At 46.0% G+C, this 24,117-nt stretch overlaps 1 protein-coding gene across 3 annotated transcripts in view; it reads right to left on the minus strand.

Annotated features, from left to right (window-relative positions):
• Nucleotides 1–7,610: 7,610 nt before the first annotated feature.
• The window catches only part of SLC25A39 (solute carrier family 25 member 39), a 31,721-nt gene continuing 15,214 nt past the window's right edge, over nt 7,611–24,117 (minus strand). For 2 of the 3 annotated variants that reach the window (XM_063959947.1, XM_063959948.1), the window contains exons 7-13: nt 14,045–14,112; nt 12,984–13,108; nt 12,714–12,887; nt 11,726–11,835; nt 11,362–11,437; nt 11,169–11,255; nt 7,611–11,082 (exon numbers count right to left, since the gene is read on the minus strand). In XM_063959947.1, the coding sequence (XP_063816017.1) occupies nt 10,967–11,082; nt 11,169–11,255; nt 11,362–11,437; nt 11,726–11,835; nt 12,714–12,887; nt 12,984–13,108; nt 14,045–14,112 (756 nt within the window). In that variant the 3' untranslated portion in view covers nt 7,611–10,966. The remainder of the gene's footprint in view (nt 11,083–11,168; nt 11,256–11,361; nt 11,438–11,725; nt 11,836–12,713; nt 12,888–12,983; nt 13,109–14,044; nt 14,113–24,117) is intronic. The other variant, XM_063959949.1, reaches the window with a different exon arrangement.

The following is a 24,117-nucleotide window of genomic DNA, read 5'->3' on the forward strand; positions in this document are numbered from 1 at the left end:
TACAACATAAGGGTGGGTGGGAGGGCCCAAGGACAATTCCATCTTGCACCTCTTTTTTCTTTTCTTTTTCTTTGCATCATGTGCTGATTGGGGAGGGTTTTTTGGAAGGGACATCCTGCGTGACACTGCAGTGCCACTCCTAGATGGGCCCGGTGTTTGTGTCGGCCACTAGGGTCGCTAATCTTACTCACACAGTCAGCTACCTCATTGCGCCTCTTTTTTTCTTTGCGTCATGTGCTGTTTGGGGAGGGTTTTTTGGAAGGGCCATCCTGCGTGACACTGCAGTGCCACTCCTAGATGGGCCCGGTGTTTGTGTCGGCCACTAGGGTCGCTAATCTTACTCACACAGCTACCTCATTGCGCCTCTTTTTTTCTTTGCGTCATGTGCTGTTTGGGGAGGGTTTTTTGGAAGGGACATCCTGCGTGACACTGCAGTGCCACTCCTAGATGGGCCCGGTGTTTGTGTCGGCCACTAGGGTCGCTTATCTTACTCACACAGCGACCTCGGTGCAAATTTTAGGACTAAAAATAATATTGTGAGGTGTGAGGTATTCAGAATAGACTGAAAATGAGTGTAAATTATGGTTTTTGAGGTTAATAATACTTTGGGATCAAAATGACCCCCAAATTCTATGATTTAAGCTGTTTTTTAGTGTTTTTTGAAAAAAACACCCGAATCCAAAACACACCCGAATCCGACAAAAAAAATTCGGTGAGGTTTTGCCAAAACGCGTTCGAACCCAAAACACGGCCGCGGAACCGAACCCAAAACCAAAACACAAAACCCGAAAAATTTCAGGCGCTCATCTCTAGTGAAATGACGTACAAGGTCTCTGGTTAAGAGTGACATTACCTGTATAATCTGAGCTGTTCAAACAGGAGTGTCCTGCAGGTGCGTGGAGGGTTAAGCAGATGGCTCCACCGCATACTTTACACCTAAGAGGGAATTCTTTGACTATCCCAGGTGAGACAAACGAAAGGAGAAAAGGTGGGTTAAATAAACACAGCCCTATGTAAGGTCTGCACTATAACGTGTAGTGACCGACACGATTCAAATAAACTTTCTGGAGCAGCGGAGACTTGAACCAGTAGCGCTGCGCTGTGGGATAGGAGTCTTAGCCCTAGGCTATAGGAGCTCCCCTTAAAGTTGTTTTTTTTTTTTTTTTTAAACCTCTGTTCAGATACCCGCTACTAGCGTACTGAGCCACAGCGCTATTTGTCTGATGCCTTACACACATTCCCAAATTACAAATAGCATTAGTAACTAGTGATACCAAGGAATCATAAAGGGAAGGCAACACCCCGCCCTGCGTTGAGGGCTGAAGAGATGGCTGCCCCGCACAATCCCCACCTAACAGGTATTTCTCTGACTGTCCAGGTGATATGAACGAAAGGAGAAAAGGTGGGTTAAAGATGCGTAGCCCTATGTAATGTCTGCAGTATAACCTGCAGTGACAGAATAGGAGCTTTAAAGTAGGTTTTTGTTGGGATCACAACCCTGGTCCCTGTGTTAAGATGTCCCCGCTACTATCTGATGCCACACACATTCCCCAAAGTACCAGTGACATAAAGGAATAATAAAGGGAAGGAGAACCCGGATGGTCACCCCAAATGGCGGTTAGCCAGTGATAAAAGCTGGGGAGAATTGTTATGTGGCAAGGCGGAGCTATGTTAACTCTTATTCCAATATACATGGGGCTTTACTTCTATTTGTCTCTGAGTATGCAAGATTAGCCCACTAGGCTATAGGAGACACTGCAAATATGAAGCCAGGTCTGTACCTGGATGTGGCAGAGGTTTCCCCTGCAGGGAGGAAATGGCCGTCAGAGTGAAACTCCTCTGGGCTATGAGATAAAATCTATATAGTGGATGACTGGATTAGTGCTGAGCCTATTACATTCTCCCCAGCACCATGTGCATTAAACTCACATAAATCGCCCTTACACTATAACAGTGGCCGGGGAGCGGAGAGCGCTGAGCCCGCTGTACAGAGCGGGAGTTAGCTCCGCACCCCGGTTATGGCGCCTTATTTTAAAACTATATCTACCTAAGCGGGAAGCGCCCTGTACCCTTCGCTGGACCTGCGAGTCACCGCCGGGGAGCGGGGAGCGTTGAGCCCGCTATACAGAGCTAGCAGAGCCCTGTATCTACGAGCCGCCGCCGGGGAGTGTTGCGCTATACAGAGCGCGAGTCGCCGCCGGGAAGCAGGGAGCGCTGAGCCCGCTCTACAGAGCGGGACTTAGCTCCGCCCCCTCCGTACAAGGCGCCAGATTTAAAAATTGCTTTGCGCTCCAGCGGGATCCCTGTGCCGGCTCTGTGAGTCGCGCTGAGCGGGGAGCTGGGGGAGCGGAGGGGGGGTCGCACCAATTTACAGTCCCATTATGATCATGGTATCAGAATGACACACACCCCGTTGTCAGTCAGGGTTGTGCAGGGGATCTGTATAATCTCATACTCAGCCTCCCCCATTCATCATGTCTGTTTCTCCATAAGGAGGAACAGGTAGGATACAATGCAGCACTCAGTACATTACAGCCCCAGAGAGCCCTTCTAGAGTGGGTTGTACAACAATAAACAGTGCATTGCTCTAAACACATAAATCCACCACAAATAAAGTACAGCTCACACCACTGCTGCTGTTCTTGGTGGATTGGCCCCGACACGCGCCGCACGCAGCGGTGTCCGGCCCCTGATACTCACCGCTGCCTTGCTGCCGGAATCTTCTGCTGGATGGAGCGGCCCCGACACGCGCCGCAGTGTCCGGCCAACTCAGGAGAGCTCAATGTCTCCCTCAGCCGGGGCCCATCCCGAGCCGCACGCAGCTGCGATGGGACCCCGCCGGCAGCTCCCGCGGTGCAGACTGGCAGTGGCAGAGCTGCCAGTCTGTGTGTGTAAGTAAGAAAAAATAAAATAATAAAGAAAAAATAAAAATTCTTCAGCTAAACCCAAGTGAACCAGCTCACCTCGGGCACAAACTAAGACTGGCTTGGAGGGGAGATAGTAGGGGAGGAGCTAGCCACAGTGTGAGAATTTTAAAGTGCCAGCTCCCAATTACTGCCTACTATTTCCCCATTGTAACTACGCTCCAGTGGCCCCTAGTGGATGAAGGAGAAATATATATATATATATATATATATATATATAGAATGAAAGAATGGACCGGCACTCGTACAAACATTACAATAGGCCCGGTGCCCTCCACAGCAATACAGCAGACACACATGAACAGAGAGGCGGCACTCACGGCTGGTTGTTTTCAAGGACAAAAAACGCCACACAAGAGGCTTGTTTCAAACAAGCCTCTTTTGTGGCGTTTTTTGTCCTTGAAAACAACCAGCCGTGAGTGCCGCCTCTCTGTTCATGTGTATATATATATATCTATATGCATACTAGGGTCTCCATCTTTGCTGATAAGGTACCTGACCCCACTGCCACAGCGCTATAAACCCATGCCGACGCAATCGCCGGTCTGAGTAGTGTACCAGAATGTGCACGATAACTGCAGGATCCCTGAGAATAGCTAGTGCTACCTTCTGGGCAAACGTGACACCCTAGGGGAAGATTCCCATCATATCCTGGCCCTAGTGGGGAAAGGATACTGCCTGAGAATTCTTTGTGGGAAGCTGCAGTCTCTTGTCTGGAGATTCCCGCTCTTTTTCCTCATGAGAGGAGGGAAATTTACCTCAGCTTTCTTCCCCTTAAACATGTGTACCCTTGCGTCAGGGACAGATGAGTCATCAGTTATATGCAAATCATCTTTAATTACAATAATCATATATTGAATACTTTTCTGCCAGTTTGGCTGTAACATTGCATTATCATAGTCGACACTGGAGTCAAACTCCGTGTCGATATCAGTGTATATTATTTTGGATAGTGAGCATTGTGAGACTCTGAAGGTCTCTGTGACATAGGGACAGACATGGGTAGAGTTCCTGTCTGTTCTCTAATCTTTTGTGCAACAAATTCACCTTAGCACTTACACATATCCAAACAGGTGTCGGCGTTGTCGACGGAGACACCCTCTCACACACATATTTGCTCTCTCTCCTCCTTAGGGGAGCCTTTTACCTCAGACATGTCGACACACACGTACCGACACACCACACACACAGGGGATGCTCTATTTGAAGACAGTTCCCCCACAAGGCCCTTTGGAGAGACAGAGAGAGAGTATGCCAGCACACACCCCAGCGCTATATGACCCAGGAATAACACAGTAACTCAGTGTTAACCCAGTAGCTGCTGTATATATTGGCCCTCATTCCGAGTTGTTCGCTCGGTATTTTTCATCGCATCGCAGTGAAAATCCGCTTAGTACGCATGCGCAATGTTCGCACTGCGACTGCGCCAAGTAACTTTACTATGAAGAAAGTATTTTTACTCACGGCTTTTTCTTCGCTCCGGCGATCGTAATGTGATTGACAGGAAATGGGTGCTACTGGGCGGAAACACGGCGTTTCAGGGGCGTGTGGCTGAAAACGCTACCGTTTCCGGAAAAAACGCAGGAGTGGCCGGGGAAACGGTGGGAGTGCCTGGACGAACGCTGGGTGTGTTTGTGACGTCAACCAGGAACGACAAGCACAGAAATGATCGCACAGGCAGAGTAAGTCTGGAGCTACTCTGAAACTGCTAAGTAGTTAGTAATCGCAATATTGCGAATACATCGGTCGCAATTTTAAGAAGCTAAGATTCACTCCCAGTAGGCGGCGGCTTAGCGTGTGTAACTCTGCTAAATTCGCCTTGCGACCGATCAACTCGGAATGAGGGCCATTGTTTTTACGCCAAATTTATGTGCCCCACCTCTCTTTTTCACCCTCTCTATCTGCAGGGGAGAGCCTGGGGAGCTTCCTCTCAGCGGAGCTGTGGAGAGAAAATGGCGCTGGTTAGTGCTGAGGAAGAAGGCCCCGCCCCCTCAGCGGCGGGCTTCTGTCCCGGGTCTGTGTAAATAAAATGGCGGGGGCTCGTACATATATACAGTGCCCGGCTGTATATATGTGTCTTTTTGCCAAGAGATATCCTTATTGCTGCCCAGGGCGCCCCCCCCCCCCCTGCGCCCTACAGTGACCTGAGTGTGTGGGTAGTGTGGGCGCAATGGCGCACAGCTGCAGTGCTGTACATCATGTGAAGACAGGAGTCTTCTGCCGCCGATTTCTATGTCTTCTTGCTTCTGCCGGCTTCTGACTTTTGGCTCTGCGAGGGGGACGGCGGCGCGGCTCCGGGAACGGACGACCAAGGTTAAGATCCTGTGTTCCAACCCTCTGGAGCTAATGGTGTCCAGTAGCCTAAGAAGCGCAACCTAGCCGCAGTTAGTAGGTTTGCTTCTCTCCCCTCAGTCCCTCGTAGCAGAGAGTCTGTTGCCAGCAGAAGCTCTCTGAAAATAAAAAACCTAACAAATACTTTCTTATTAGCAAGCTCAGGAGAGCTCACTAAAAGCACCCAGCTCTGGCCGGGCACAGATTCTAACTGAGGTCTGGAGGAGGGGCATAGAGGGAGGAGCCAGTGCACACCAGGTAGTACTAAATCTTTCTTTAGAGTGCCCAGTCTCCTGCGGAGCCCGTCTATTCCCCATGGTCCTTAAGAAGTCCCCAGCATCCACTAGGACGTTAGAGAAATATAGTTACCGACTTTGATGTTGGATCTTCGATGTCAACATCTTCAGTGTCAGGATGCCACAGACGGTCATGTGAGCTCCAGCACCCCGTCCACCCGTGCTTATGCAGACCCAAACACATTTTGCATTTATCAAACCTTAGGACCAGTGTGGTGGGAAGGGATGTTCTGATGCAGGCATAGTTCACTAAGGGCAGGTTCACTAACATGCAGCCAAGCAAACAGGCATATATGCCAGGTAGAAGACATATCTTTATGCATGTTACAGGAACAGCTGACAGTACACTCTGACAATGTAGTAAATAAGGCTCATGTGCTTCCAACCTTATATGTAATACCCCTTTCACACCGCAAAAGTAATTCAACTAAGGAATAAAAAAAGTGTTGTTCCCAGGTTAAATACCGGGTCATGTGCAGTATGCATGGGTTGCCAGGTTGATGCGACCCGGCACCTGTTCACTACATAGGGAGAGGCGGTGCAGAGATAATGTAATCTCCTAGCGTCGCATCTGCACCTGCCCCCGCTGCCGGCTCCGCCTACTGCCGGGTCGAGAGGGCAATGCGATAGAGTCCAATGCTGGGTCCTACCTGGGAAGGACCCGTTTCCAATTCCCGGGTGCGACCCGGCATTGCGATGTGAAAGGGATATATGTTTCTGCATATGCATGGAATTCACTATTATTCAGTTTTGCTTTTAAGTGGTTTTCCACAATTTTGTTACAAGCTCTGAATTAGCACTGAAATGAGCGTTTTTACATTTTGAATACTTGTACTTTCAAATGTTATAAGACACCGCAAATAATCCTATTCTATAAATTGAGTGAGCATCTTAATGGAATTTTAGCGTATCAAGCTGCTCCAGCCATAAATACAAAGCATTCTAAGGGAGGTAGTCTATTATCGGGCTGTTCAATTATAGACATTTTTTCCATGCAAAAAGAAACACAGCCGTGGACCTACAGTATATGTTTTTGCATGGAAACACATAGCCGTGGACCTGTTTTAGCGGCAGTGGTCACGAAAAAAATGCATACTTTAGAGGGATTTGTTTTCACCTGCCTAAATCCCAATAAAGTGCTGGCATCCTGGCTAATAGAAAATCCCCAGGTGAGTTAATTAACACTGCAGCTAATTGGATACTGCACTAAAGCTCCTCTTGTGATAATGGCCCATATTTATGAAAATATGCAGTAGGATATAAGGGAGTCCGAGATGGCGGCCAATCTCGGACGGTTTTTAAAAAGGTGCAAACATTACAAGTTAAAACCACGCCTCGTAAGTGACTGCATTTTTACGTCCGAGATCAGCAGTCATCCCACACCTCTGGCGAACTCGGACTCCCTTACATCCTGCTGTTGGAGGGAGAGATATTACCAACCAATCGCCTTCTAACTTTTTTCAAACACAGCCTGTAACATGACAGGAGCTGATTGGCTGGTACTTGATCTCTCTCCAAGCTTTGATAAATCTGGGCACATGAATGGGAAACATTGCTTAACAAAACACTGGTCAAACACTGTATGCACCATTTTGACAGCTAAGTCTTCCTCTGTGTCAGAGTAACCACTTTCCCTTAGTTATGTCACATGTCGAGCTTCAAATATCAGACTTTTAGTACTAGCAAAGTACAGCATTCTAAAAAGCAAGTAACACCAAGGATCATATTTACTAAACAGTAGGCTTTCAAAGCTACTGACTATCGGTGCCTAGGACTGCTGGATTTTACACAGAAAAAGCAATAAATGCTACAAAGCTTAATTTATCTTTCACTACTATTGCCATTTTAAATTCAGTGATCAAAGCTTTGAATACTCACTGTTTAGTAAATATACCTTCTTAAGCTTTAAAGGGCCTCAAAGTACTACATAAGGCATAATAAACAGTTAATCAGCAATCACTTGTGTTACCAACTTAAACTTCTGCACACACTACATTATACAGTCTACTTCACTCATTCAACCACTGGTATTCTCACAAAATCACAATTTAAGTCAAACTATTGTGTGCGTCATGCATCAAGTGCAGTTTTATTATCAGTGTATAATATCACTATACACCAACAAACACATCTTTGTATCCGCACTCCTGTGGAACAGAACAGTGGTTTACAGGTTAATATGCCAGCTAAGAGGAGGCCATGTACAACACCCATCTGGACTAAATTAAGATGAAAAACTATATAGCTAAAATAAATTTTGCTCCTAAATAAAACCAGTGTCACTCCCATCTTACCATAAGTATTTATATTACATATTTAAATGTATTTGATATAGTTCTTTTCCATTAGCCAGGGGAAAATTATTTACTTGCACTTTCATGTACTGTTGTGTGCTCTGTTCAGGAGAAGTACAAAGGACAATTACTTCTTCAAACTGTACTCAAAAGCAAGAAAATATCAGTTATACCAACATGGGTCTAGATTTACTAGTACTTTTTCATAAAGGAGCAATTTCTTCTAATTTAGCTACAGCGTCTCTTAAAAACAAACTATTCAACAGAAAATATACCCTAGAAGATAGGGTTTATGCTGCGATGTATCCATCATCTACACTGATTAAAAGCACATCTCCAGTTCCTAATAAACTGACAGGCTATTGGTCCAGCCCACACACTGACTGCATTCAATGTGTATAGACTAACTCCTGCTGCCTTACATTAAATAAAATGCAGTTATTAATTTAGTGTTGCCTGGTGGCTATACATTGGTAATGCTCACTGCTGCTTTATCCCCATGCCACGCTAGCCACAGGAATCGCCACACAGTGAAGTGCCAACTTATGTAACAACTGCTCTGCAGTTTAGACCTTTCCATATTAGATATGCCTGCAATGTTGGCAGTGAAATACATAGGTCATCGCATTTTAAAAGGTGCAATCTATTTTAGATCCACTAGTACATATTCAGTTAGAACCACTAGTACATATTCAGTAGATTCCAGGCTTAAAGCCAATGCATAGCAGCACCATGTCATTTAGAAATCAAGAATGGAGGTTTTCCTTGTGGTAAATGATAAAAAATAACAATAACCAGTGTAATGCATGCAGTGTTACTTATTAACACCAAGTAAGCTGACCAATACCAAGGAATCAGATTTGTAGCAACCATTTTGGAACACGTAGCCTATAAATTCACTGTGAACCAGTTGCTAATTCACAGTGAACGGACAGGCTATATTGTCATACCCAAAATTCCTCCTTGTCAGTTACAGTTAATTGCAGCTAATATTTGGAATAATTTAGCTTGCCTGTGACAATTGTTTTTTTTACCATCACACAGGAGACAATACTTGGGGATTGTTAGGCAAGTATGTAGTATTTACTTCTAATAGCTATATCAGTGATGGGGAACTTTTGCACGTCAGCTGTTGTTGAACTACACATCCCAGCATGCCTTGCTACAGCTTTAGCATGGCCAAACAGCATGTAGCAGGGCATGCTGGGATGTGTAGTTCAACAACAGCTAGAGTGCCAAAGGTTCCCCATCACTGACCTATATGTTCTGTTCTCTGTGAATGTGTAAAAATACGACTGCAAGTGGATTCTAAAACAGACTATACCTTTAAATATTATTATGAAATAGATCATAATTGTATCCAAATTTGACTGCACCAGTACAGTACAAGAAGGTGGCAGGAGGAGGGTGAATGAACAAACATAACTAATGAAGTCCATCTATTACAGTTATGAGATGGAGTCTTAGTTTAGCCCCTGTCCATGACCTAATTTTGCCATCTTCCGTCAGGGTCAGCAAGAGATGAGGAAAACCTGCTAACATAGATAGGTGAAAGGCACTTCTAGGATATCCAGACATGCTTTCTGCTCCAGTACCATCTTCGATATGGGAGTTCAGGCTTTTTTGGAGAAAGGCTACTGGGAAAAGAGCTTAGAATTAGAAAGGCTTAAAATCGAGCTATTACATTGGAAGTCCGGTATCTCAGTCTCTGCCTTTGTCATTTTTTAAAATGAAAGTCCAGTGTCTGTGCTTTGATTCATCTCTTTCCAGCCTACTGCCTAATTGTTTGCACCTTCCAATTTCATGGTTCTAGAGCAAGTCAAAACATACTTGTTTCTGGTCCTCCATTTTCACTAGAATATTCTCTATACTCTCCATCTTGGTCAAATGTGATCCAACGGAATGTCCCAAGCTGTGGTGGTCTTGGATTCTTAGTGACCCGGCAACATGATCTAGCGCCAGATTTATGCAAGCCAGATTTTACCCTCATCTTAAAAAGATTAAAATTCTAAACCATTATGGTTACACAATCAGTACAGTACTGACTGTATATATTACCAATCGTAGGCTAGAGTATGATCCGATCTTTAGTTTTGTACTTGTTGACCCATTTCTAGAATTCCAACTACTCTAGCCAACACTATATAGTTACAAGACCAATCCTAGACCGCATTAGATATTTTAGGAGGAAAATATCAGATAATGATATTTTCAAGGGCTCTCATTGCATATAAGGATATTCCCAGTGTCATGTAATGCATTATTAAAAGTTATGCACACATAAAGGGAACATTTAATTAAGTTTATTATTTCCTGTTATTAGGTAGTTAGCTGTTGTTCGTTGACAAAGCCTTATGCATGAATATTAATAATGCAGGCTATAAACAAGTAAACCTACCACTAAAATCTTATATAGATTTTTAAGAGCAAGTCTATCAATGACATAATTTGTAAGACTGACCTACTTCCTTTAAGGAAAAATGGATTATTCATAGAAAGCTTATTGACTGTGTCACCGGTCTCACTGTAAACACATTTGAAACTTCACTAGCCACTGAACAGGTAAAAGTGATGGGAATACTCACCTTTTCTTGCAGCATAATGCCTCTACAGATAGATATTTGTTTTATCTACTTAATGCCACTTTACAGTGGTATTGAAACCACATCACTGTTCCCGGATCCGGTTTCGCCTCCGCTTATGCCTGTGTATAGCTGGCAATTATTCAAGGATGTGAAGACTGTATAAAACTTAATATACGTTTCTTGAGGGAGTAGAAGCTAGTGTTCAGGGCTGCAGTGTTGTCAGAATCATTTAAAATTACACTGCATCAACTTGATTACAGTTGGTCAGGTTATTCTTGGGATTTGGTTTACTGGCCTATTATTTCTTGTCAGTTTTCGCAACTTCTATATTAAGTGCTTAAAAGTTGAGCCAAGCATCCTAGTTATCTAAATCTGGTTTTGTTGTTTGGGGGATTCCCGCCTGTTGCCCAGAAACTCAACCAGAGAATTTTGTTGAACTAGGTTCCGCCAAGAACTATTGCACACTGCACTACACCCCAGAGTAATGCCAGATACAGAGAGCTAGAACTTGGTTCAACCTTTCTGGATCTTGCACTTCATAGATTTTGACGTTTTTCTTGGTTTTGTTGTTGGAAGAATTTTTTCCCAAATTCATAAGAGCTGATCATAATGGCACAGGCCGGAGCAACTTTGATGACACGTGGCATGAAGCCTGCCAAATATAAAAGGGAGAATAAAATGTTTTAGCGGTGCGTAAAAAGGGTAGGTTGATTAACAGAAGGTGGTGAGACATTTTACCTGCAAAGAGACCACGGGTTCCAGATTCTGCTTGGATGATCCGCATAGCCCCCCATGTTGATGATCTCGGACGTCTTAATGAGCCTACTTAAGGGGAGAGAAACACACAAGGAAAAATGTATTGTTATATGCAGCACAAGTCTATGTCCGTTTTAAAAACTATAATCATATCGCATCATATAGCTTTTCTCACCCATTTCCAAGTCTCCAAGTTCAATCTGTCTATGAGTTTTTACCACATCAAACGGTAGAGTGAGAATGGCAGCCACCTAAAATAGTACAACATGAGAAGATAAAATGCAGAACTGCATCTTAGTCTGGCAGTGTAGAACAGCAAAAATGATATTGCATGATACAAGGACAAGTATTTCTCTGCATAAAAATATGCAGTGGCTAGCCAGGCAGTTTACGGAGGTGGTCACATTTACTACCACACACAACTGGAGGTCATATTGTACATACAGTGTCTAACAGCTGAGAGAGATCAAATCAACATAACAGATACGGAAAACATGTAGGAGTTATACAAAATTATAGGTAAACACTTCTGTACTTACAGCTCCAGACACGGCTCCTGATGTAAAGCTGATCAGAAACTGGGTATCTGACGTCCCCCAGGACTTACTAAGCTTCATTTTCACAAGCTCATAATTAAACCAATACAAAGCTAGAGAGACATAAGAAAATGGAGGACGTATTAGGGGGAAGGAGTGGTGTGGTGAAATAGGATATATTAAAGGAGAAGGGTCATGTGGACCAAAAGGAAAGCTTAATAGGGGAGCAGATTATGTGGAACAAGAACATGCTAGATAAGAGGGATTGTCTGGAGCTGTAGGATGTATCAGAGAGGGGTTGTGTTGAGCAATAGGAGGAAGTATTCGTGAGAGGTTATATGGACAATAGATAGAACTGTAGGGATCAGACAGATGAAGTAACAAGTTATAACACACAAATGCAGTAACATTTACTTGTACAAGTTATCAGATACCCTCTTCCTCTTTTGCCAACTCATGATTAGGATGAGAACTTATCAGTTTAACCCTTTATGACCCCTTGCCCATTTAAATGGACATTACTAAAAAAAAAAAAAGTATTGTGTAGACTGGACTTTGAATGGCAACTGTCATCACAATACAATGTCCATTTAAATGTACGAAAATACTGTGAAGATTTTATGTCGGTTGCTAGAGTATCAAAATATTGAATCCGAACGAATCGCAATGTTTTGGTGTACGATCTACAATGCTTTATGTGCAAAAAACAAAAATTACTATACCATATTTTTGGGGGGTTACTTAGGGTCTCATTCATCTACTTTACCAGTGTCATCACTGTGATACACCGGAAACATGCAATGGGTCAGAAAGGGTTAAAGAAAAATGTTTTACATTTTGGGACTTATTTTCATGACTGCAAACACTTCATTAGGATTAATTACTGAAATGTAGGTTTATGTAATTAGTCTTTAAACAATTTAAAAGTGTAGGAGTGCAACAAAAATAAAATCAGGCATGTCAAGAAACAAAACAGTGTGGGTTAGGGTACCTGAAAATGGGACGTCTCTCAGCACAGTAGGTCCCCAACCCTTCCAGAGAGACAACCATCCACCCTGAAAGACAGCAGAACGCAGACAGGCTCCTAACTCCATGTATGAGAGCTGGCGCGACTGCAGTTTAGTACGGATCAACTCCAGAGGACTGATAACGGTTACTGCTCCCACTGCCAATGAGAGGAGACAGAATTTGAGGGTAAAAAGAAATAAAAAGAATAATGAAAATACTGGATAAGATTTTTATTTTTAAAGTAAAAACTTACATCGTGCTAGAGCGCCAGCAATAAGAGGGATGTGACTGCCACTGTATCCTAGTCCATAACACAGGAAATCCCTCAGCTGATCATAACATGTGAAATATATAATGGTTGCAGGTACAGCCATCACCCTATAGTAAGATATAGACTATTACTTAGGGATGAAGCTTCTCCAAGTTACAGCAAAAGAAAAACAGTAAGTGGATCAAACAGCAAAGTTATTATATAAACAGACAGACACAGGCAAAAAAAAAAAAAAAAGCTGAAAGTAAACAGTATGTGTTGTATTGAATACATTATATACTATGGCACTCTCAATTCACCATGTAACACCAAATTAACAATAATCATTATTTCTGTGTACATTAACATTTATACATATACTATCAATAAAATCAATATCAATACTATACTATCAATAAACCAATGATCTCATTTTAATTGATAACCTATGTACAGTACTTCAACGCAGGGGATGAGGTTACTACAGTACTTGGAGCCAAGCGAGGCTATCCAATGCTGGACCACCCTTCCAAAGTCCCCATCCTGCCTGTTGCAATGAGTGTGAACTATACAGTCTAGTTTTCCCTTTTATTTCTTGCTGAATGGAAAAAAAAACTAAATTCTACATGGCCATTTTCCCAGATCTGGCAAATGTTTCAGCAATTACATATAAAAGGAAAAAAAAACAACTTACAGGATAATATGTACGTAGTTACAAATGAAGCGGTCATGTAACACAGATTAGGTTCTGACAGAAGGTTGCGGGCAGGGAACTTACAGACATGCTGGGCTGCCCCCCAAGCCTTCCCCTCACTGTGAATAGATGCCATGTGCCGGTGATATGCAAATGCAAGTTTTCCCATCCACGGGACACTGTGTGCCGCAGGTGGGAAGGCACAGGCAGGCAATTTAGCAGGGTGCTGCTAAAAGGGCAAAGTGCATTTTGCAGTTTTCAAACTGGGCAGGGCGCAGCGCCCTGCTACAACAGCCTAGCATGTACACTAGGTCTCTGTATTTATGTTACGAAACAGAGATTTTAATGTCCAATCCTCACAACTACTTACAGTGTTGGGGGGAGGCCACTCCAAAGTGATGTTAACCCCTCCTGTCGTGTGATCTTCACAAAAGCATCCTGCAACAGGGGTGGAAAGAGGAGAAAAGAGAATTTTGGTACTTACCGATAAATCCATTTCTCTGAATCCTCTAGGGGACACTGGAGTCCTATACAGTAGGGGTGTGAAGCCTTGAACCGGAGGTGTGGCACAATCTTAAATTAGCATTGTCCCCTTCACATCTCTCCTCCCTCAGTTTGAAAAATGTGACTGAGAGAATAGGACATGACACTATAGCCCATGGCGAGGAACCGAACAACATATCAAACAGCGGCCAAGAACTCTTAACCGAATAACTAACGCTGTTTGCACGAACTGATTAAAACAAGAACTTTGAACACAGCAGGTTGACAGCACCGAGGCGGGCGTCCAATGTCCCCTAGAGGATTCAGAGAAATGGATTTATCGGTAAGTACCAAAATCCTCTTTTCTCTTTCATCCACTAGGGGACACTGGAGTCCTATACAGTAGGGGACGCCCCAAAGTTTTCCCCCAGGGAGGGAGTGGCCTGCAAAACTAAACGTCCGAACTTAGATTCTCCGGACGCAAAAGTATCAAACTTGTAAAATTTCGCGAACGTGTGGGCTGAAGACCATGTCGCCGCTCTGCAAAGTTGAGTAGTGGAAGCACCCCTGGCAGCCGCCCACGAGGCACCCACTGATCGGGTAGTATGAGCACCCGTCTGAACCGGAACCTGTTTGCCACAGGAAATATAAGCTTGCCGAATGGCAAGTCTAATCCATCTGGACAAAGTCTGCTTAGATGCCAGCCAACCCTTCTTTGGCCCATCATAAAGAACAATCAAATGGTCCGACTTTTTGAAAGACGACGTAACCTGTACGTATACCCGTAAAGCTCGGACAACATCCAATGACACGTCCTCATCTGTGAGACCCTGGAAAGATGGGACCACTATTGGCTGGTTTACATGAAACCCCGAAACCACCTTCGGAAGGAAGTCTGCTCTTGTACGGAGTTCCGCCCTATCCTCATGAAAAACTAAGAAAGGACTCTTACAGAATAAGGCTCCCAACTCAGAAACCCGCCTAGCCGAAGCCAAGGCAAGTAATAACGTGACCTTCCAAGAGAGATATTTCAGGTCTGTTCTTGTCAACGGCTCAAAAGTCGGTGACTTCAAATATTCTAACACCAAACCTAAGTCCCATGGTGCCGTGGGAGGACGAAAAGGGGGTTGAATCCTCAGCACCCCCTGTAAAAAAAAAGTTTGAATCTCTGGCAAGGATGCTAGCCGCTGTTGAAAGAGGATGGAGAGAGCCAAAATCTGAACCTTCAGAGTGCCCAGCCTGAGCCCTCCCTCTAGACCGGCCTGAAGGAAAAGTAGAAGTCGCGATAAATGGAAGTTAGATGAATTCCCTCCCCGTTCCTGACACCAAGCCATGTACCGTCTCCAAATCCTGTAGTAGTGCCTGGCTGTGACCGGCTTCCTAGCGGCAATCATTGTAGGAATGGCCGTTCGTGGGATCCCTCTGTTTCTTAAGATCCGGGTTTCAATAGCCACGCCGTCAAACGCAGCCTGTTCAGGTCGGGGTGTAGGAACGGTCCTCTGTCTGAGGTAACCTCCAAGGATCTTCCGCAAGTAACCCTCGCAGGTCGGTGTACCAACTCCTGCGGGGCCAATCTGGTGCGATTAGAATGACCCACACTCGTTCCCGCTTTACCCTTTTCAGAACCCTGGGTATGAGTGGGAATGGTGGAAATATGTAAACCCTCCTGTAACACCACGGAAGTGTTAATGCGTCCACTCCTTCTGCTGCTGGATCTCGAGTTCTTGACACATATCTGGGCAGCTGATGGTTTTGTCGAGACGCCATTAGGTCCACCTGAGGCAGACCCCATCGTCTCCCAATCATGTTGAAAATCCGTGGATGAAGGCACCACTCCCCCGGATGCATATCCTGGCGACTGAGGTAATCTGCTTCCCAGTTCTCCACACCTGGAATGAACACTGCAGAGAGAATGATGTCTCTTCTTTCTGCCCACAACAAGATCTTTGTGGCCTCCTTGACGGTTTATGTAAGCCGTCGTCGTGACATTGTCTGACTGAATCCTGATGTGTTGATTTATGACTAGGTCTTCTGCTAAGAGAAGGGCATTGTAGACTGCTCTTAGTTCGAGGATATTTATGGGTAGTTTGCTTTCCTGTAGCGTCCATTGTCCTTGAAACTGATGGTCCTCTAGGACGGCTCCCCAACCTCTGAGACTGGTGTCCGTCGTCAGGATCCTCCAATCCCAAATGCAGCATTTCTTGCCGGCTGTAAGGTTCTTGTGTAATGACCACCATATCAAGGAGACCCGTACTTGTGGTTGAAGTCGGATTCTCCAATGGAGAAGCCAGTGCGAGCCTGCTCCCTGAGCAATGAGGTTTATTTGGAATGGTCGGGAATGAAGTCTGCCGTACTGGAGAGCTTCGAACGACGCCACCATCTTCCCGAGAAGTTGCACACAGAGGTGCAGAGAAACGGTTTGCGTCCTCAGTACCTGAGCCACTAATCTCTGTAGGTCCTGGACCTTGTTCTCTGGTAGGAACACACGTAATAGGACCGTGTCCAAGATGAGACCGAGGAATTGAATCCGTTGAGTCGGTATGAGGTTGGACTTTTGGAAATTGACAATCCATCCATGTTGAATTAGAAATTGATGTGATGTCTGAACATCCTTGAGCAGTCGATTCTGAGATGGAGCTTTGATCAGTAAATCGTCCAGATAAGGTATAATCGTGACCCCCAACAGTCTCAGTCCTGCCACCATGATCGCCATGATCTTTGTGAAAATTCTTGGGGCTGACGCTAGGCCGAACGGCAAGGCCCGGAATTGGTAGTGCTCAGTCACCAGTGCGAACCTTAAGTAAGCCTGGTGAGGAGTCCAGATTGGAATATGCAGATATGCATCCTTTATGTCCATGGATACCATGAACTCGCTTTGTTCTAAGCCTGCAATGACTGATTGGATTGATTCCATCTTGAATCTGTAGACTCTTAAAAACTGGTTGAAAACTTTTATATTGAGTATTGGTCTGACCGTCCCGTCTGGCTTTGGCACGACAAAAAGATTGGAATAGAACCCCGTTCTTCTCTGAGAAGCGGGAACCGGAATAATGACCTCTGCTTGTAGCAATTTGAGAATTGCTGCCCGTAGTGCCCTTGCTTTTTGAGGGCACTGAGGCAATCCTGTTGTAAAAAACTGACTGTGAAGTCTCTGTTGAAATTCCAGTCTGTATCCCTGAGAGATTAAGTTGTTCACCCAAAGTTCAGGTGAGGTTTTGGCCCAGATGTCCTGAAAACCTTCCAGTCGGCCGCCCACCAAGGGGGACCCCAGGTGAGCTGGGAGGCCGTCATGCCACGGTCTTGTCAGCAGGTTTATCCTGCTTTCTGGTTGCTGCCTGCGAGCGGCCTCTACCTCTGCCCCCGCGTGCTTGTGTACCGAAACCCCTACCTCGGGCTCGAAAGGACTGATCTAAATGAAGTAAACGCTGGTCCAGAATAACCTCTCCTAGTTTGTGGAGCGGTTCTCGTATAAGGAGTAGGCAGAAAAGTGGACTTCCCCGCTGTAGCCTGCGAAATCCACTTGTCCAACTCTGGTCCGAACAGCATGTCACCCCCAAAGGGAATGGATTCTACCGCCTTCTTGGTGTCAGAGTCACCTTGCCATTCTCTGAGCCATAACATCCTTCTAGCCGATATGGCCGATGCAGATATGCGCGATGCTATTCTGCTAATATCCTTAGAAGCCTGACACAAGTATGAAGCAGATTCTCGAATGTGTTCCGCCAGCTGTGTAATCTCTTCTAAGCTATTTTCCTCCTCAATAGCTTGTACAATACGGCCGGACCATGCACCCATGGCCTTGTTGACCCAAGCACAGACGATCGCAGGTCTCTGCGCTGCACCTGCTGCGACAAACATTGATTTTAACGCAGTGTCAACTTTACGGTCGGACGCATCCTTTAAAGTAGTTACGTTAGGAATTGGCAAGATTGTCTTCTTTGACAATCTTCCTAGTGAAGCATCCACTACCGGCGGAGACTCCCACTTGTCCATTACACCCTTAGGTAGGGGGTAAGTTACCTGAAAATGTTTCTGAAATTGAAAACGTTTGTCAGGTTGTTTGCAAGCCTCCTCCATCTGAGATTGGAGGGATTTAGGAATGGGGAACGCTGCTGAACGCGGCTTCTGGGATTCGAACAAATCGAAATCTTCCGGCTCCCGGACTTCCTCTTCCTTAAAGCTTAGGATGTCCTTTACCGCGTCAATTAAGGAATCCAGACCCGAGATCGCAGAGTCTTCTTCAGGAAAATCGGCGTCTAGGTTAGGTTCAATTAACTCACCTTCTTCCGTATCCAGAAGAAAACCCTCTTCCTCCTCAGATTCTGGTATAATAGGAAGAGTTCTTTTAACAGCCCTGCGCACACTCGTCTCTGCGTGTGCGGGCGGCGTTAACTTGATGAGAAATTCCTCCATCGTCTTTGAGAATCCCGCAGCCCATTCCAATTGCTGCTTGCGGGATTCTGCCATCTCCTTGGAGATTCTATTAGCAAGGTTGTCTTCCCATGCCTTAGCCAGAGCACTGCTCCCAGGTGGAGCGTCCTTGTCTAAGCAGGAGTCGCACACCCCGGAGCTGCCGACCCGCGTGCTCTTCTTGTTACATTTCGTACAAACATAGCAGGTCTTTGAGGTCTTGGTAGCCTTAGACATGTTGTTTTTCTTTTTAAAACCCTTTACGCAGCGCTTTCACCCTTTACACTAGGAAGAGAAAGACTGGGAGATGACGGAAGCGAAGGTATTGGATCCGGCTGGAATTACCTGTCCCCTTTTTCTCTATAAAAGGAACAGGCAAAAAAAAATAAAAAACCAGCCGACTCGCAACCCTCACACCCCAACTGTAAATCAGCTACGATGTACTGTGCAGCGCCCGCCGGCTGGCGCGCGCGACTGGTCCGTCTCCCGTAGCGGCGCCTGTGCTCCGCTCCGCCCGTGGGTCTCTGTACTGTGCAGCGCGCCGCTCTGCCGTCCCCCCCTGCTCACAGGGAAGACAGGCTGAGTCCCGCGCCGCACTTAGGCTCCCACGCGCCGGCCACCGTCGCTCTGCCCTTCCCCGATTAGTTTGTATAAAGGGAAGCTTTAAAAACAGTATCAGCAAAGCTATAAAGAGAGAGAGAAGAAAAAAAAAACAAGATTTTACTCACCGGTAAATCTATTTCTCGTAGTCCGTAGTGGATGCTGGGGACTCCGTAAGGACCATGGGGAATAGACGGGCTCCGCAGGAGACAGGGCACTCTAAAGAAAGATTTAGTACCACCTGGTGTGCACTGGCTCCTCCCTCTATGCCCCTCCGCCAGACCTCAGTTAAGGAAACTGTGCCCGGAAGAGCTGACATTACAAGGAAAGGATTTTAGAATCCAGGGTAAGACTCATACCAGCCACACCGTATAACTCGTGATAACATACCCAGTTAACAGTATGAACAAACAACATAGCATCAACCAATTGATGCCAATATAACATAACCCTTTATTAAGCAATAACTATATACACGTATTGCAGAAAAAGTCCACACTTGGGACGGGCGCCCAGCATCCACTACGGACTACGAGAAATAGATTTACCGGTGAGTAAAATCTTATTTTCTCTAACGTCCTAGTGGATGCTGGGGACTCCGTAAGGACCATGGGGATTATACCAAAGCCTCCAAACGGGCAGGAGAGTGCGGATGACTCTGCAGCACCGAATGGGCAAACACAAGGTCCTCCTCAGCCAGGGTATCAAACTTGTAGAATTTTGCAAAAGTGTTTGAACCCGACCAAGTAGCAGCTCGGCAAAGCTGTAATGCCGAGACCCCTAGGGCAGCCGCCCAAGAAGAGCCCACCTTCCATGTGGAATGGGCTTTCACGGATTTCGGATGCGGCAATCCCGCCGCAGAATGAGCCTGCTGAATCGTGTTACAGATCCAGCGCGCAATAGTTTGCTTTGAAGCAGGCGCACCCAGCTTGTTGGATGCATACAGGATAAACAGCGAGTCAGTCTTCCTGACTCCAGCCGTTCTGTTAACATAAATCTTCAAAGCCCGGACCACGTCCAGCAACTTGGAATCCTCCAAGTCACGAGTAGCCGCAGGTACCACAATAGGTTGGTTCAAATGAAACGAAGACACAACCTTTGGTAGAAATTGCGGACGAGTCCGCAATTCTGCCCTGTCCATATGAAAAACCAGATAGGGGCCTTTACATGACAAGGCCGCCAATTCTGACACACGCCTAGCCGACGCTAAGGCCAACAGCATGACCACTTTCCATGTGAGATACTTTAGCTCCACGGTCTTAAGTGGCTCAAACCAGTGGGATTTCAGGAACCCCAACACCACGTTAAGATCCCAAGGTGCCACTGGTGGCACAAAAGGGGGCTGAATATGCAGCACTCCCTTAACAAAGGTCTGAACCTCAGGCAGTGAAGCCAGTTCCTTTTGAAAGAAAATGGATAGGGCCGAAATCTGGACCTTTATGGATCCTAACTTTAGGCCCATAGTCACTCTCGACTGTAGGAAGTGCAGGAATCGACCCAGCTGGAATTCCTCTGTAGGGGCCTTCCTGGCCTCACACCAAGCAACATATTTTCGCCATATACGGTGATAATGTTTTGCTGTCACGTCTTTCCTAGCCTTTATCAGCGTAGGAATAACTTCATCCGGAATGCCCTTTTCCGCTAGGATCCGGCGTTCAACCGCCATGCCGTCAAACGCAGCCGCGGTAAGTCTTGGAACAGACAGGGCCCTTGTTGTAACAGATCCTGTCTGAGAGGCAGAGGCCATGGGTCCTCTGAGAGCATTTCTTGCAGTTCCGGGTACCAAGTCCTTCTTGGCCAATCCGGAGCAATGAATATTGTTCTCACTCCTCTTTTTCTTACAATTCTCAGCACCTTTGGTATGAGAGGAAGAGGAGGAAACACATAGACCGACTGGAACACCCATGGTGTTACTAGTGCGTCCACAGCTATCGCCTGAGGGTCCCTTGACCTGGCGCAATACCGGTTTAGCTTTTTGTTGAGGCGTGACGCCATCATGTCCACCTGTGGGAGTTCCCATCGATTTGCAAGCAGCGTGAAGACTTCTTGATGAAGTCCCCACTCTCCCGGGTGGAGGTCGTGTCTGCTGAGGAAGTCTGCTTCCCAGTTGTCGACCCCCGGAATGAACACTGCTGACAGTGCTTGCACGTGTTTTTCCGCACAACGAAGAATCCTGGTGGCTTCTGCCATCGCCACCCTGCTTCTTGTGCCGCCCTGTCGGTTGACATGGGCCACTGCAGTGATGTTGTCTGACTGAATCAGCACTGGCTGGTCTCGAAGCAGAGGCTCCGCTTGGCTTAGGGCGTTGTATATGGCCCTTAGTTCTAGGATATTTATGTGCAGACAAGTCTCCTGACTTGACCACAGCCCTTGGAAGTTTCTTCCCTGAGTGACTGCCCCCCATCCTCGGAGGCTTGCATCCGTGGTCACCAGGACCCAGTCCTGTATGCCGAACCTGCAGCCCTCGAGGAGGTGAGCACTCTGCAGCCACCACAGAAGAGACACCCTGGCCCTGGGGGACAGGGTGATCAGCCGATGCATCTGAAGATGCGATCCGGACCACTTGTCCAACAGATCCCACTGAAAGATCCTGGCATGGAACCTGCCGAAGGGAATGGCTTCGTATGACGCCACCATCTTTCCCAGGACTCGCGTGCAGTGATGCACCGACACCTGTTTTGGTTTCAGGAGGTCCCTGACCAGAGTCACGAGCTCCTGAGCCTTCTCCTCCGGGAGAAATACCTTCTTCTGGTCTGTATCCAGAATCATGCCCAGAAAGGGCAGACGCTTCGTAGGGATCAGCTGCGACTCTGGAATATTCAGAATCCAGCCGTGCTGCCGCAACACTTCCTGAGAGTGTGCTACGCTGATCAGTAACTGCTCCCTGGACCTCGCCTTTATGAGGAGATCGTCCAAGTATGGGATAATTGTAACTCCTTGCTTCCGAAGGAGCACCATCATCTCTGCCATCACCTTGGTAAATATTCTCGGTGCCGTGGACAGGCCAAACGGCAGCGTCTGGAATTGGTAATGACAGTCCTGTACCACAAACCTGAGGTACTCTTGATGAGGCGGATAAATGGGGACATGCAAGTAAGCATCCTTGATGTCCAGAGACACCATGAAATCCCCCTCTTCCAGGCTTGCAATGACCGCTCTGAGCGATTCCATTTTGAACTTGAATTTCTTCAGATAAATGTTCAGGGATTTTAAATTCAATATGGGTCTGACCGAACCGTCCGGTTTCGGTACCACAAACATAGTGGAATAGTAACCCCTTCCCTGTTGAAGGAGGGGAACTTTTACTACCACCTGCTGGAGGTATAGCTTGTGAATTGCCGCCAGCACCACCTCCCTTTCCATGGGGGAAGCTGGCAAGGCCGATTTTAGGTAACGGTGAGGGGGCGTCACTTCGAATTCCAGCTTGTATCCCTGAGACACAATTTGTATAGCCCAAGGATCCACCTGTGAGCGAACCCACTGGTGGCTGAAATGTCGGAGACGCGCCTCCACCGCTCCTGGCTCCGCCTGTGGAGCCCCAGCGTCATGCGGTGGACTTAGTGGAAGCCGGGGAGGACTTTTGTTCCTGGGAACTAGCTGCATGGTGCAGCTTTTTTCCTCTACCCCTGCCTCTGGCAAGAAAGGATGCCCCTCTGACTTTCTTGCTCTTTTGCGAACGAAAGGACTGCATCTAGTAATACGGTGCTTTCGTCGGCTGTGGGGGAACATAAGGCAAGAAATTTGACTTCCCTGCCGTAGCAGTGGAAACTAGGTCAGAGAGACCGTCCCCAAATAATTCCTCACCCTTATAAGGCAAAACCTCCATGTGTTTTTTAGAGTCGGCATCCCCTGTCCATTGCAGAGTCCATAAGACCCTTCTGGCAGAAATGGACATTGCGTTAATTCTAGAGCCCAGCAGGCAAATGTCCCTCTGGGCATCTCGCATATATAGGACAGCGTCCTTGATATGTGCCAGGGTCAGTAGAACAGTCTCCCTGTCCAGGCTATCTATCTCCTCCGAGAGATTATCAGTCCATGCTGCTACAGCACTACACATCCAGGCAAAAGCAATTGCTGGCCTCAGTAGAGTACCAGAATATGAATAAATTGACTTCAGGATAGCTTCCTGCTTTCTATCCGCAGGATCCTTTAGGGCGGCCGTATCCTGAGACGGCAGGGCCACCCTCTTGGATAAGCGTGTCAACGCCTTGTCTACCCTAGGGGAGGATTCCCAGTGTAACCTGTCCGTTGGCGGGAAAGGATACGCCATCAGTAATCTCTTGGAAATTACTACCTTCCTATCAGGAGAATCCCACGCTTTTTCACATAATTCATTTAATTCATGTGAAGGGGGAAAAGTCACTTCTTGCTTTTTCTCCCCATACATATAAACCCTCTTGTCAGGGACAGGGTTTTCCTCTGATATGTGCAATATATCCTTCATTGCTATAATCATGTAGCGGATGCCTTTTTTTTTTTTTTTTTTTAAATTCAACAATTTTTATTGAAATTTTTTCCTTTTGTACAAATTACAAACCACAAATACAACTTAAACCTAAAGCATTGCTGTTGACAGTAGAATCAAGCAACATATATGGTATCATACTCAATCATATAGTTATAGTCATAGTCAATTGGCATTTGATATTAAATCCGGCGGGGACATCCCTTTACCCATATATATATCCATACATATACACACACATAAAAAAAATAAAAAAATTATAGAAGTATAACTCTCCAGAGCCACTGAATACAACCATATAGAAATAGAGGAAGCGGTGTCTCGGGTGAGCCTCATAGTAAATACCAATATTGTGCAAGCAGTACAATTTCCTAGCCTTGTCAGGTAACTTCGGGGTGATTATGTTGAGGCTAAACTCGCATCCGCAGATATTGTAATGCAGGCACCCCCAGTATACGGTGATGACAACCATCTATCCCATATCG

The sequence above is a fragment of the Pseudophryne corroboree genome, chromosome 3 (genome assembly GCF_028390025.1).
Source record: "Pseudophryne corroboree isolate aPseCor3 chromosome 3, aPseCor3.hap2, whole genome shotgun sequence".
Taxonomy (NCBI): domain Eukaryota; kingdom Metazoa; phylum Chordata; class Amphibia; order Anura; family Myobatrachidae; genus Pseudophryne; species Pseudophryne corroboree.